The following is a 13,214-nucleotide window of genomic DNA, read 5'->3' on the forward strand; positions in this document are numbered from 1 at the left end:
TGTAAAGGAGTTAAATAACGTCTAACTGCGCTTCCCTTTAGACCACGTCTAAAGGAGTTAGATCACGTCTAACTTCGCATCCCTTTAGACCACTTCTAAAGGAGTTAGACGACGTCTACTCGCGTACTCCAGACTTTGTCTAAAGTATCAAGACGTCTATAAGCGCCTGCTTCAGACCACGTCTGAAGAGATTAGATGTTGTCTACCGACCAAAGCATTTGCTTACGTTTCCTTGAGATGTACCTGCACAAAGACAGTTTCAGGGTTGCTCTTCAACTTTGCTTGTGTCTAAATAAGTTTTATTTTAGTTAAACCTTCACATCATAAAAAAAATATCCGCTCATAAACTCATAATTAGAACAATGTTGATTTAAATAAATTTATTTTTTAAGTTCATTTTAAATATATATATTAAAAAATAAATGATAAAAAAATGTTTATTTAAATATTTCTCTTATGCTATGCAGGCTTAATTGTGGTGATAACACTATTGATTTGAGAAAATTGTATTTTAATATAAATATATAAATTTTTATTCTTCTTGTTAGAATTAAAATACTATATGTATTTATATATTTATCTTTATAAAAAATATAAATATAAATAAACTATGCTATACATTAATTATATTTTACATAAAGTAATTTATGTTATTAAAAATTATTATTTATTTTTTATATATTTTATATTTAATAACTAGTTAATTAATTAGTTTTTTCTTATCTATTTTCTCTTAAAAACTAATATTGTTAATTTTTGTGTTAAATAATTTTTTTAGTATTATTATTATATATATAATAAATAAATATTTATTTATTTATTTAGAAATAATTAATAGAGAATATATATATAATATAATTTTGAAAATTCATAATATATATATATATATAAAGAAATTCAGTAAAACAAAATAAGAAAATAAAATTTTATATATAAATATATTTTTTCCCATATTATATATTAAAAAAATAAAATATTTATCTTTATAAATTTTTTATTTGACTAATTATTTTGAGAGAACGTTGTTAATTGAAAAAATATTTAAAATTCTTAATAAAGACAATTTGAGAGATAAAAATTGAATATCATGGGCATAAAGACAATTCTTAATAAAATATTTACCTTTACGTTTCTTCTACTGTCATTCCCCAGTCACTCCTCTCTATTCTATTTTATGACCTAAATCCTAGATAGGAAAGGAAGTCCCTTCAGACCTTCCTGCCCGGCGGTAGGTGTCTGAAAGCGGTTGGAGAGAGTATCAACCGAGTAGCGAGGCTGCGAGTGGCGGTCATAGACAAGAAGAGTCTGACGAAGGTGGTTCGAGGTATTTGAAAAACCCTAATCGCTCATTCTTGGCCCAGAAATAGTAGATCAAAAATCTACCTGCGTTGTACATATCAATAACCATATTTGCATTGCACTAGTAGATCAATAATATACCTGCGTAGAACATGGTATAATCAGATTCTAGATTGAAGATGTTTATGTGAATAATAGATATGATTACTGCAAATTCCTTTGGCCAGTTAAGGCTTCCACTAATACTGTCTATTCATTAAAGAGTTATCGGTTCACAAATATGGCTTACATTGCGATTGCCACATTAACCCCCTTTATATTATTGATATATATAAACAAAAATTGAAAATATATTATAGATCAATGATCTGAGACTGGAATATGGTTTTTTGGTCCAGCAAACTTCTGAAACAATCATACACACTAATGGGTACCGAGCATTCTGCTTCTTCCACCCTTCCATGGATTTGGGTGATTGAAGCCTTAGCAAAAGTGAAGGAAATTGATATGTCTGTATTAACTGGTACGTGCGAAGTTGTTAACTCACTAAAATGATCTGTTTTTCTCAGTTTTCTTGGTTATTGTCTTAGCTCCTTTATTAGGGCTTAAAAAATTATATTATTGATATTATCAATTATGGTTTTCAGATTTAGTTGCGAAGACACCTGAAATAACTGATGATGTAGGAAAAGATGCTAGAAACATCCTTCTTTTGAAAAGCTTGGAAGATTTTCAGGTACAACAGCGTGGAAATCTTAATGCTCCTTTCACTGGTCCAATTCCTAACATTGAAATCGATCAATTAACGGATCATGAAGATATTCGTCAAATTTTGCTACATAAGGTATGTTGATTTCCGTAAACTGTGTTTTCGGTTATTGAGAAACCAAGTGCAATGCAATGCAGGTATTCTAGTTTCAGCTGTCTCCTCAATAAACAAACATCTAACTAACTTATGTGCATGAAATGCAGTTCTCTGTGTTTACTGTGAAAAAGGAGGGATCAGATTTGAACTCTGATATTCAGACCCTTATTCAGAATAAAAGACGCAGTTTGCCTAACTGTGCTTTAGAACGGGTATAGACACTTCCTTTGTGCTTAATCATTAATATTGGAAATGTCTATATTGTGAGATTTTTTCAAATAAACAAGATATATCTATTCTTTTTGACAAACAGATAAAAAATGTAATTCGGGAAGGTCATCCAATCCTTGAATCCTTGAAGAAGAGCAGTAGATTGTCAAAGAGTGATCTATCAGAAAACAAAACATCTCTTAATGGTTCATTAAATAATCATGAAGCTTGGAGCAATGCAGTTCCACTCAAAGTTAAACAAAGAGTCCATAGTGGCCAAGTTATTTCAATGCAAGGAAACCTGGCTTTATGTCAATCTTCATATTCTAATCAGAGCCTCCAAGATCCAATACAGATAAACCATGTTTCCTCTATGTGCAAAAGGAATTATCCAACATCAAAAGATAAATTTCCAGAACACCTCAATGATGGAAATAGTCCTAAGGATGAGAGTGATTCCCATTTACATATTCCCAAGAAGGCTAAACATGCTGCTAGCATGAAAAATGAACCCACTGGTTGCTTATTATCTGCAAGGGCTTCAATTGAACTGTCAGAGAATTTGTTTGAGACAGATTCTAAAACAACAGTTGTATCCAAAGTTGATAAATTGGTTAAACTGAGGTCTAAGGAAGATATCCATGATCATGGTTCTGGAAAGAACAAATTTTCGAAGAAAGAATACAATGATTGTCCAATAGGACCATCAGTTTGTTCTCTCCGTGACAGAACCAAAATGGAATGTGTTGATGATGGAGAAACTGAGGGCGATAGTGATGGCTTTGATGATGAGAAGATTGATATTGAGATGGAAAAACAAAGATTCCTGAAATGGCAGTGCACATTTAGTGAAGATACTTTTTCAACAACTCAAAAGACAGAGTTTAATCTCTGTATAAAGTGTAACAGAAATGGTCAGTTGCTGATTTGCAGTACAAGAACCTGTACACTCGGGGCCCACCCAAGTTGCTTAGGTTATGATGCGCTCTCTGATGATTGTAGACACTTTTATTGTCCATTTTGTTCACATTCCAATGCCATTTCTGAGCATCTTGAAGAAAAGAAAAAGTGCTCCTTAGCAAGGAAAGCTCTGATTGATTTCTTGAGTTTTAAGAATGAATCTCAGCCAAAAAGAAATTCAAAAAGATATGATTTGGAGGGAAAAGATCAGTATACTCATAATAAGCAACAATGTGGTTCTAAGAAGCATGGGCAACAAAAGGAACCTTTGGGATCATGTCTTGATCGCAATCAGCTATCTGAAGAAGGCAGAATGACATCTTGTGGATCATTTGGTGTAATGGTTGCCCCTACAGAGGAGGCACATGCTCGGTCTGAGTGTGAAACTGAACATAACTTGAGAGGTGAACAGATTACTAAGAAGGATTATTATCAGCAAGCACATAGTAATTTATGCAGAGAGCTGGTGGTTTATGTTGAACAAGAAAAGGAACAATATTAATCCCCTGGTAAAAATAAAAAAGGTTCAAGTATAATTCTTACATTTGTTGTGTTAGTTGCCACTTGAACCCACAACTATTGGTTGTTATCCTTGTTTTTTTAAGAATTGTATATTTATCTTTAGTACACATTGAAGTGTGGGGTTCACATATCTACATCATTTGCGCAAAATGATGTATTTTTTAAGACAACTAAGTATTTGTCTTTAATACAACTTGTTTCCATTTACAGCATTTATCCTTCAATTCCACTATCAAGACGTAGAATGGATCCTTGGGTAACTTGCGAAGAAGAAATGTTAAAGGTATTACTTTTCACTTGCTTTTTCTCTAATAGCAGGTAATGATTTGTCGCACATTTTGCATTAGTTGTTGTCCTATTTCAGTTTCTCCTTTTTTAATTGCAGTTCATGCATAATAGAATCAAGTATAGTAAACTATTCTTACATTTTATAGAAGAGAACAATTTTTGATAGAATAATATGATACAGTGGAGCTCTACATAAATACAAAGAAAAAAAGGTGAGATCCCAATGTGTGCAAGGACTGGACACAAAACAACTTGGTAATACCAGTTCAATGAGTACACGTCTATCCAGAATGGTCCTTATATTTCTAGAGAGAAGCCCTATATTTGACTTCAACACTATATCTGGAAACAACATATTGCATCTTGGTTTTCCAAGGGACTAATTCCCTTGACAATATTGTGCTGTTTGTGGCCGTGTTTTTCATTCTTTTGTATCAACTGACTAGTTTTTAGCTCCTCTCCGCATATATTCTGCAGATTGTTTTCCCATCTTGGCAATTCAGCGGCTGTCATTACACTCCACGACGCCACTATGCACATCACCACATATATTCAAGTGTTGTGCCACTAGAAGATTTTTGCTCGGTCATGGTAATCCAACAACTGTCATTCTACACACTTTCCACATCTCAAGCTATGCAGATCTTTTGACTTTGTCCTACTTTTCGGTGTTTGTATCTAAATCCACCTTTTTGTTGAATCAAGATCTCCGTGGCCTCCTTATTTTGGCTGTACTTTTTTGCCTAGTTTGAGGGGAGTAAAAATATCAAACTAGGCCTTATTTCAAATAACAAATGTTTTTAAGAGATATTAACTTGAACTTCAAGTGGTTGAGTTGTGTCTTTCAACAAATATTCTCTATTTAATTAGAATATTTTATTTTCTTATGAATTATTGTTCCATTAGTTTAGCATTCCAAATCAATCGCAAAATATATTAATTTCTTCTCCTTCATTTTTGTACAGTTAGTTCATTTAGTAGTATTACGAATAGGAGAAGTAATAAGCTATGAATGAATATGTTGACACAATTTTAGGGAGGGGATGCTGAGCGATATATATATATATATGATAATTTTGAACCGAGCACTTATAAGTCATATCTCACCTAAGTTCATTCTCAGTCCCTCAATCATCTTCTCAAAGGGATGGGATCATCTTCTCAAAGTATCCCATCTTCTTCATGTCTTGATTCTTTACTGTTCCTCTTTTTTAAACCCATACAACAATATTTTTAAACCCATACAACCCAATAAATACGAGACCCGTCAACAAAAGATAGGGGCTTGCGGAACTCCATTGAAAATTTGATGCCCAATCGGAAATACATACAAAAGCAAATCAAGGTGCTTGTACGAGGCATTACTATCAGCATATGAAAAAAAAATTTCTAGTCCTAGTTTTTACTGTTGAAAAGTGAAGAAGCTATTTTAAAATTTAACCATTTATATAAAAACAGATCATCAACCACATATAAATATTGATATTAAAAATTTAATTATACTTTCAATTTTCCCTTAAAATAATATTGCATATGCAACAAATATTGGATTAAAACATATTATTTGTTGCATTATACTATTTTAACCATTTTTTATATGATAATTATTACGGATAATGTTGCAGAACAAATGTTTCTTTGGTAAAAAAAACTCAACTCTAAGCTACAAATTTACTATATAATTGTGCAATACCATTTACATTATTTAATATTCATTGTCAAATTTGTTATTTTAAAAAATTTCAACTTTAAACTCACTTATTTATTTTTATCATTTTAAGAACTATACTTATAATATTTCTTATATTTAAGACTCCCTTTTAGTTAATTTTAGTAATATTGGATTAAATTATTATGTATTTTATTTATTTAATTTATTAATTTTACCCATAATTAAATTTTTGTAATTCTAATTTATTTATTTTTATCAAATTCATCGTCAACCCAACTCCTCAATCCACGGAAAACCTCCATCGGCGACTACAGTTTCCCTCCACCATCTATGATTCTCTCTCCTCTTCCCAATTGAATCCAATTATACCATCTCCTCGAGTTATTGTATCCCCTCCTTCACCCCAAAACTAATCACCACCACTGACCCTCACCACCACTTGCTGCAAAGGTTCCTCTAGTTTAGTCGGGATCTTCGTTTCATTATTTTGAACCGAGTTGGTTTAGGGTAAAGATACCATAATCAGCATTAAAAAACATCAATCTTCCCTATCATTAATGTAATTCATTCCCATCGGCATTAAAAAACATCAATCTTCCCTATCATTAATGTAATTCACCGGGAATGAATGATTAATGAGAAAAAGAGTGACGTTTTCACAACAATCTCCCTCATCCATGATTCACAAACCCTGTACTCCTTCATGTCCCAAACATCTAATCTTTTAATTGAATTGAGCACACATATACTCAACCAGCCTTCAAACACTCCAAAGGTAACTATTTTTTATGTGTTTTATATATCTCCCAATGTCAAGAGGAGGAGGCAAAGCTACTTGTCTGTTTCTCATTATTAATGTAACCATAAGAATTGATAGTCCTAACCTCATTTATCATCCAATGCAAAGATCCATTCAAGAAAGTAGGAACGTAGTAATTGTACACAACCATTAGAGCATCTTCAACTCTCCAATTTAGGGTTTCGAGTGTATAAATCTCAGTAGTAAGAAGAGGAGGAGGGTTATTACCATTTAGATTCAAAGGCTTTATATCTTCAACACCCTGTATTTATCGAAAATTGGACAGTTTCCCAACTCGTAAGACAGAACAGAGTAGTCTTTTATCCCTTTGACCGAATACTAGATTAAAGGGTAAATTCCAGAGTAAAGGGATTGAAGACGCAAAGGGGGACAGAGAATCAGAGATGACAAAGAGTAATAATACAATCAAAGGCATAGCAGGTGTTAGGATAAGGATCATCAAAGGAGACTGAGGTCTCACAAAAGTGAACGCTTACACACACCGATTGATAATAACCATTTTAGAGGTTAATATCGGTTTCTATTCTTCACAAGTTGTCACAAACTCTTTAATCGAGTTCAACTCCGGAAGTGTTTGTTTCAACTTGAAGTAACAAATGTACGGTTTAGACAACAATAAGAGGACACAAAGTAGTAAGAAGACACAACACATTATTATGAATGTTCGGAGATAAAATTCATACGTCACCCATTCTTCTCAAACCTTTGAGAAGAATATTCAATCGGTTTACAATGCACATAGGTTTAGACGAACAACCGAGGCTTAATGACTGCTCGTTTTCGACCCTGTAATAAACTCACTCTGTTGAACAGAAATAGATTCTGTCATCTTACAATACTCACCACTTACACCGAATAGATGATATTGTAATACACTTGAGTTTCTAACACACACGGTTTTGAAATCTTGAACGATTTGATAGCAAGATGTGAAAGTTGTATGTCAGATGAACGTGAGCAAGATTGTAAAAGGTTATCAAGGGTGTTTTATCCGATTGAACTTTGTTCTCTTAAATAGGAATATGACAACGTTCATATTCTTCTTCTTCAACGGATATATTTCCTTGATAGTACGTCGTTTCTTGAATTTGATTTGTTAAAGATCAGTGTAGTACAACTTTGGGATATCATTTGATTTTGTTTGTACTCTAATACTAGGTCAACATAACATTAATTGAATTAATGATTTTCAAGAAACAATCAACATACAGTTTTGTCTTTTAATGATTTGGCTGTCTGGAATAATGTGACAGACAACTGCTCCAAGTAGACTATATCGGACTTATACATAAATGGTAGTTTGAGTTAATTTGGCAGACTTCTGCTCCCAAGATATCTTTCACTAAACTGGCAATAGAATAGTCTGGACGCTTGGAAATTGTTCTATATAATTACCGGATATATTTTGCATAGCATTGATATGAGAATTGTCGGCTGTGCCTTGGATAAAATTGTGTTAGCATATAACCGGTTTCGCTTCTTATAATTAACTGGGCAAACTTCGAGCAGTCTACCGGTTGCGCCTTTTGTAAATAACCGGGAAAACTACCGTTGGATAGATACTACCGATTTTGCATATGATAAGACCGAAGTAAGGATACTACCGGTTCTGTTTCATTAATAGAACCGAACAGATAGCCGGACATTCTACTGATTGCGCCGTCTTTTATAAAGCCGAAGATACTACCAGTTGGTCTACTGGTTGCGCTTCTTATATAAAACCGAAAATACTACCGGCCAGTCTACTGATTGGTTTACCGATTCCGCTTCTTATATAAAGTCGAGCAGACAACCGGTCAAACTACCAGTTGCATTTCTTATGGATAACCGAACAGACAATTGATCGCCGTCTTTTATAAAGCCGAAAAGATAAAGCCGCTGAATTGAGATATAACCGATCAACTGCTTCCTTCCGGTTTTCTTCTATCTGCACAAAATTTAACTTGATTAAGTTATTTATTTAAATAATTAATTAATACTACTAATTAATTAACTATTTTTATCTAACAATTTCTCCCTTTTTGATTATTTAAACTAAATATTCAAAACTTTGTAATTTTGTAATCGTTGGTTACTTATGATAGATTAATGTTTTATTTTTAATCTAATAGTCAGGAATATTGCACATGACGATACGACTTTCAGAAAGGAAAATTCTTGAACACCGGATTTAAGAGATCTGGAATAGTACTCATGACGATGCGACTTTAAAATAAATAGATTCTCCTAAGGTTAAGAATCACATAGAAGATATCACTTGCTAAGAGAAATGATACGAATATGAATCACAATCTTCTCGAGGACAATTCTTAGCATAACTAGATTTACAAACAAATAACAATCATAACTCCAATAAGTGGTCTAACTCTCAGGGATTTCACTATCCCGCTTTCAGACAAAGTATTTCTTAAGAATGTTAAGATTATACGAGGCATAGTGATCGTCTCCATCCATCGAAGTGAGACGTGCATCACCCCTTAAGAAAACATGATTGATGACATATGGTCCTTCCCATGGTAATTGGAATTTCCTTCTTGGATCTTGAAGCTCTCAAATCTTACGGAGAACTAAATCTCATGCCAACAATTGTCGAGGCTTGACCTTCTTGTTGAAAGCCTTCGAAATGCGACACTGATAAACATGAGTTTTACACAAAGCGTCCAACCTCTTATCTTCCATGAAAGATAATTGACTGTATCTCGAATTGAGTCAATCATCTTCGATAACATCTTCAAAGAGTACACTAAGCCTGGGTATCTTAAGCTCGACAGGTGGTAGAAAGATAGAACGAATCTTTGCACAAATTTTGCAAAAATGCCCCTAGTTTTCTAGGGAATTTTGAAAACGAGTTCAATTTCACTTTTTCTAGTTTAACATAAAGGTATATTGATATCCTATTTAGTAAATTCATGTGTAGAAAACAATTTTTAATATTGCAGTCAAACATATGACAATACTCTGATTTTGCATTACATGACTTTATCAAAAGGAGATATTGGGATGGTTCGAGACAAGAGGAACCTAACCCATGAAGAGGAAACTAAACTCTACAAATTCTTATGTATGATTGTTTCTTGTCCTACTTGTTGCTTGCTCGCTCGCTCAATCTTGTTAAGACGCATTGCTAGGGATGAGAAATAAAATTGAATTCAAAACCATTGAGTTCTACCTCTTGGCTTACCACAGAAGTAGTCAAACTAACAGATGTACATTTTTCCCCTTCCACATTAATATTTTCCCTGGTGAGTGAATCTCATCTTCTAGTGTAGCGTAGACGCTGCATCACTTGCTTGATGTAACTATGGTCTTCTTAGGATCAAATTGTAGGAGGGTTGCATGTCTATAACGATGAATTCTATTTCAAAGGGAATTCCAAACACTTTGAAAGTAGTTTTAAAATTCCCCATTATCTCTCATTTCAATTTGTCAAATCCCCACACACATATGTTAGAATGAAACATCCTAACGTGTGCCATGGACATATGTTAATTAGGGACAAGGGAACTAGATTACCCTCCATGCGCACTGAAATATACAATGCTTTGGCGTGACTTGGGCCCCAAGGAAGCATGTCCTCGTTATTGAAAGAAATGGTACAGTCTAGAGTGGCGCACATGGCCATGGTCACTAATTATGTAGGGGTTAGGTCAATAGAAATGACCTTGTTGTTTAATTATGCGAGCATGCCTAACGATGCTCTACAAAAGACATTAATAATTTTCAAATGTATATGTTGGCACAGGTTTTTTTGAATTGTGCCAACACCACATTGGGAGAAGAAACATGGGTAATAACATGAGCGGTATGAAGAGTAACATTTGATTTCTCTACCTTTTTTTTTTTTGAAGAAAATGCTACTTTAGCATTTTCTCGCTACTTATCTGATTCTAAGGCTTTTAAGAAACTATCCTTAATTTCAACGTCGGATCTAGTGGCATTAACACCATCTTCTTTCTCTACCTTTTTAAAAGAAATACTACTTTAGCATTCTCTCGCTACTTATCTGATTCTAAGGCTTTTAAGAAACTATCCTTAATTTCAATGTTGGACTTAGTGGCATTGACACCGGTTTTGGTCTTAGGGATACTCTTTCTATTCTCAAAAACTTCCCAACTAAAGTTGGCCTTGTTCTTCTTGATCTTTGAATTATCTTCTAGAGCCTCTAGCGCAATCTCCCACACGCGAGCCGTTGATGCAACAACTAGGATGCTTGCATTCTCCTTATCATAATCCCAAGGGATATCTGTTGTATTAGAATCTTTCTTTCATTTATTGGAATCCTAAAAGGTCATAATCTTTATAAGAAAAACACCTCTAAGATATTGTGTCTTTCATAAATTCATCAATGGTAACACTCTGTTCGAGAGACATGTTACTATGGTAATAAGGGTGTTTTTTGAAAGAAAAATCATGTATCCGCGCATTATCTTGATTTCTTATTTTCAAAACATTTCACATTCATTGAAATAAAGGTAAACATGTCATGAATAGAAATAGACATTCAAAGCTAATAACTAATTTTTCATTTATAAAAGGTTACATCCCAAAGGATAGTTTTGTTACAATCATAAAATATTATAGTTTTACTCATGCACACATGTTGTACATGATATAAACAAACCTAAAATAAATCTATGCCTAAAAGATATTAAGGATCAAAATCATAGTCAAGATCCTCCTCTAGATTTGTCTCAAGGTGAGAGCCTTCCGAACTTGTCGGTCCCTTGTCTTATGGAGAGCTCGAGCCATAATTAGAAGGGAGAGCCACATATGATTTTATCTCATTGACCATCTCGTGATCGGGCCTATCATGTACCACACTAGTCTGGTCCAAAAGAGCAATATGTCCCTAAATCGGAGAATACACATCATGCTCATGGTCCTCATATACCAAAGAATCTCCGTCTCTTAATGACATATTCATTTCCTCATATGTCTCCCAATGAAGGTTCATATCCCTAATGATGATGTCAATTCAGTACTGCACTGGTGACAACCTATACACATCTTGCCATAAGCATGCATAAGCCTCGTACAACTCTGTCGTGATAGGTCCTTCAACTATAGGACATGGATCCACTACTTTAATGCCCAAACACTTGCCTATCTGTTTTCTCAGGTACATCGTACAATATGAGGTAATTTTTATCAAACCAAGTAACACAATGAAATGATGGTCCGCCATTAAGTTTGCGATGTCCAAAATATGGTATGAAGGAATCGTGAACTGGATGGAATGATAATCATCGATATGATGATTGCATTGAGTTGCAACAACTTTTTACTCAAGCATCATGGTGTGACCATAATAGAGCCCATCAACCGTAGTAAGAATAAAGTTGAGTTTTTTCATTATCTAGAGATATAGAATGAGGGGGGACACTCTCGATGACGTGTGGGTTTGCCCAAGAATAGTTTGGCGCCCCTGAGTATGGTCTTAGCAAGGATAAGCCCTAACATATTGCGTTGGGAATCCTCCATAAGTAAAACGACCTCTGGCATGTGTCAGAAAGGTCGCTGCCCCATCTCTAGGAAAATAAATAAAATGGGCCATTAGCACAACTAGAATATTTCGGTTGGTAATCTTTGGGTCTTCACAGCCATCAGAACGCTCCAGCAGCTTCTACCACATGGCTATGTTACCGTTTGAAACAAAAAAGTAGGACGTATACTCACCAGTCGGATAACACTTCGGAAAACACTTCAGCAGGAGTTCTTGAGAAGGCCATGCATCCTTCGCTAGCGGGAGGTACATATGATGCCTGAAAGGGGAGCGCAAAATGGAATGGAACTCGTCAATAGTAGGAGCGATACGATGTGAGCCAATGGCATACGATCGTGTAAGGCCATCCCACTTCTGTTACATGTGTGCAATGAGTCTAGTGTCTATCTTTAAATATGCTAAAGATAGAATATCGTATAGCCTATATCAGATACAAGAAGGGGTGTCTTTAAGGAACCTCTCACATACATGAATATCATGTCTAAAAAAGATGAATTCATAACCGGTACAAAACAAAGCTTAAAAATAACTTCAGTATGTATGTTTTAATTTTTTAAGAAATACATTTTATATTATGAACGTTTATTCCTTCTAATTCCATGTATGCAAAATAGAATGGAACACAATAACATCACCCCATGTATTCAAGCAATTGCTTGACTAATTACGTCGCAATACATGTTACCAACTATGCAAATCCTGTCCAAGAATAGAAATAGACACTTGATTTCTAAATCCATTATAACATTGAGATAAGATAGTTCGTACAATTAGAAAGTGGCTATTACTCGTGTACACAATGAATTTATACATGTAGTAAAGAAATTCATAATAAGATGACAAAAAGTAAAAGAAAACAAAGAGCTCATCTCGTCATCTTCTTCTTTGTCTTCATCCTCCGAAATGAGATCGACCTCCTCCTCAATGATGAATGGATGGTAAAGCAAATTGACTTATGCAACAACATTGAACGAAGGCGTTAGAAACTTGATTTCAATCGCACTATCCCCCAAGGATGGATAAGTGTGATAAATATACTCAAAAATGGGACCATTGCGTCGAGGGACAACACCTT

At 34.2% G+C, this 13,214-nt stretch overlaps 1 protein-coding gene across 3 annotated transcripts; it reads left to right on the plus strand.

Annotated features, from left to right (window-relative positions):
- The first annotated feature begins 1,166 nt into the window (after positions 1-1,166).
- On the plus strand, positions 1,167-4,932 carry LOC124926743. 3 transcript variants are annotated; one of them, XR_007098349.1, is made up of 7 exons: positions 1,167-1,324; positions 1,698-1,822; positions 1,947-2,143; positions 2,272-2,376; positions 2,478-3,858; positions 4,067-4,139; positions 4,622-4,932. XR_007098349.1 is itself a non-coding variant. In XM_047467029.1 (5 exons), exons 2-5 carry the CDS (start codon positions 1,726-1,728, stop codon positions 3,834-3,836), a joined length of 1,758 nt encoding a protein of 585 aa, XP_047322985.1. In that variant the 5' UTR covers positions 1,167-1,324; positions 1,698-1,725; the 3' UTR covers positions 3,837-4,001. The 3 variants fall into 3 exon arrangements, 1 of the variants encoding a protein (XP_047322985.1); XR_007098350.1 differs by having other exon boundaries at positions 2,478-3,843; XM_047467029.1 differs by lacking the exons at positions 4,067-4,139; positions 4,622-4,932 and having other exon boundaries at positions 2,478-4,001.
- Positions 4,933-13,214: the final 8,282 nt, after the last annotated feature.

The sequence above is a fragment of the Impatiens glandulifera genome, chromosome 2, assembly GCF_907164915.1.
Source record: "Impatiens glandulifera chromosome 2, dImpGla2.1, whole genome shotgun sequence".
Lineage (NCBI taxonomy): Eukaryota > Viridiplantae > Streptophyta > Magnoliopsida > Ericales > Balsaminaceae > Impatiens > Impatiens glandulifera.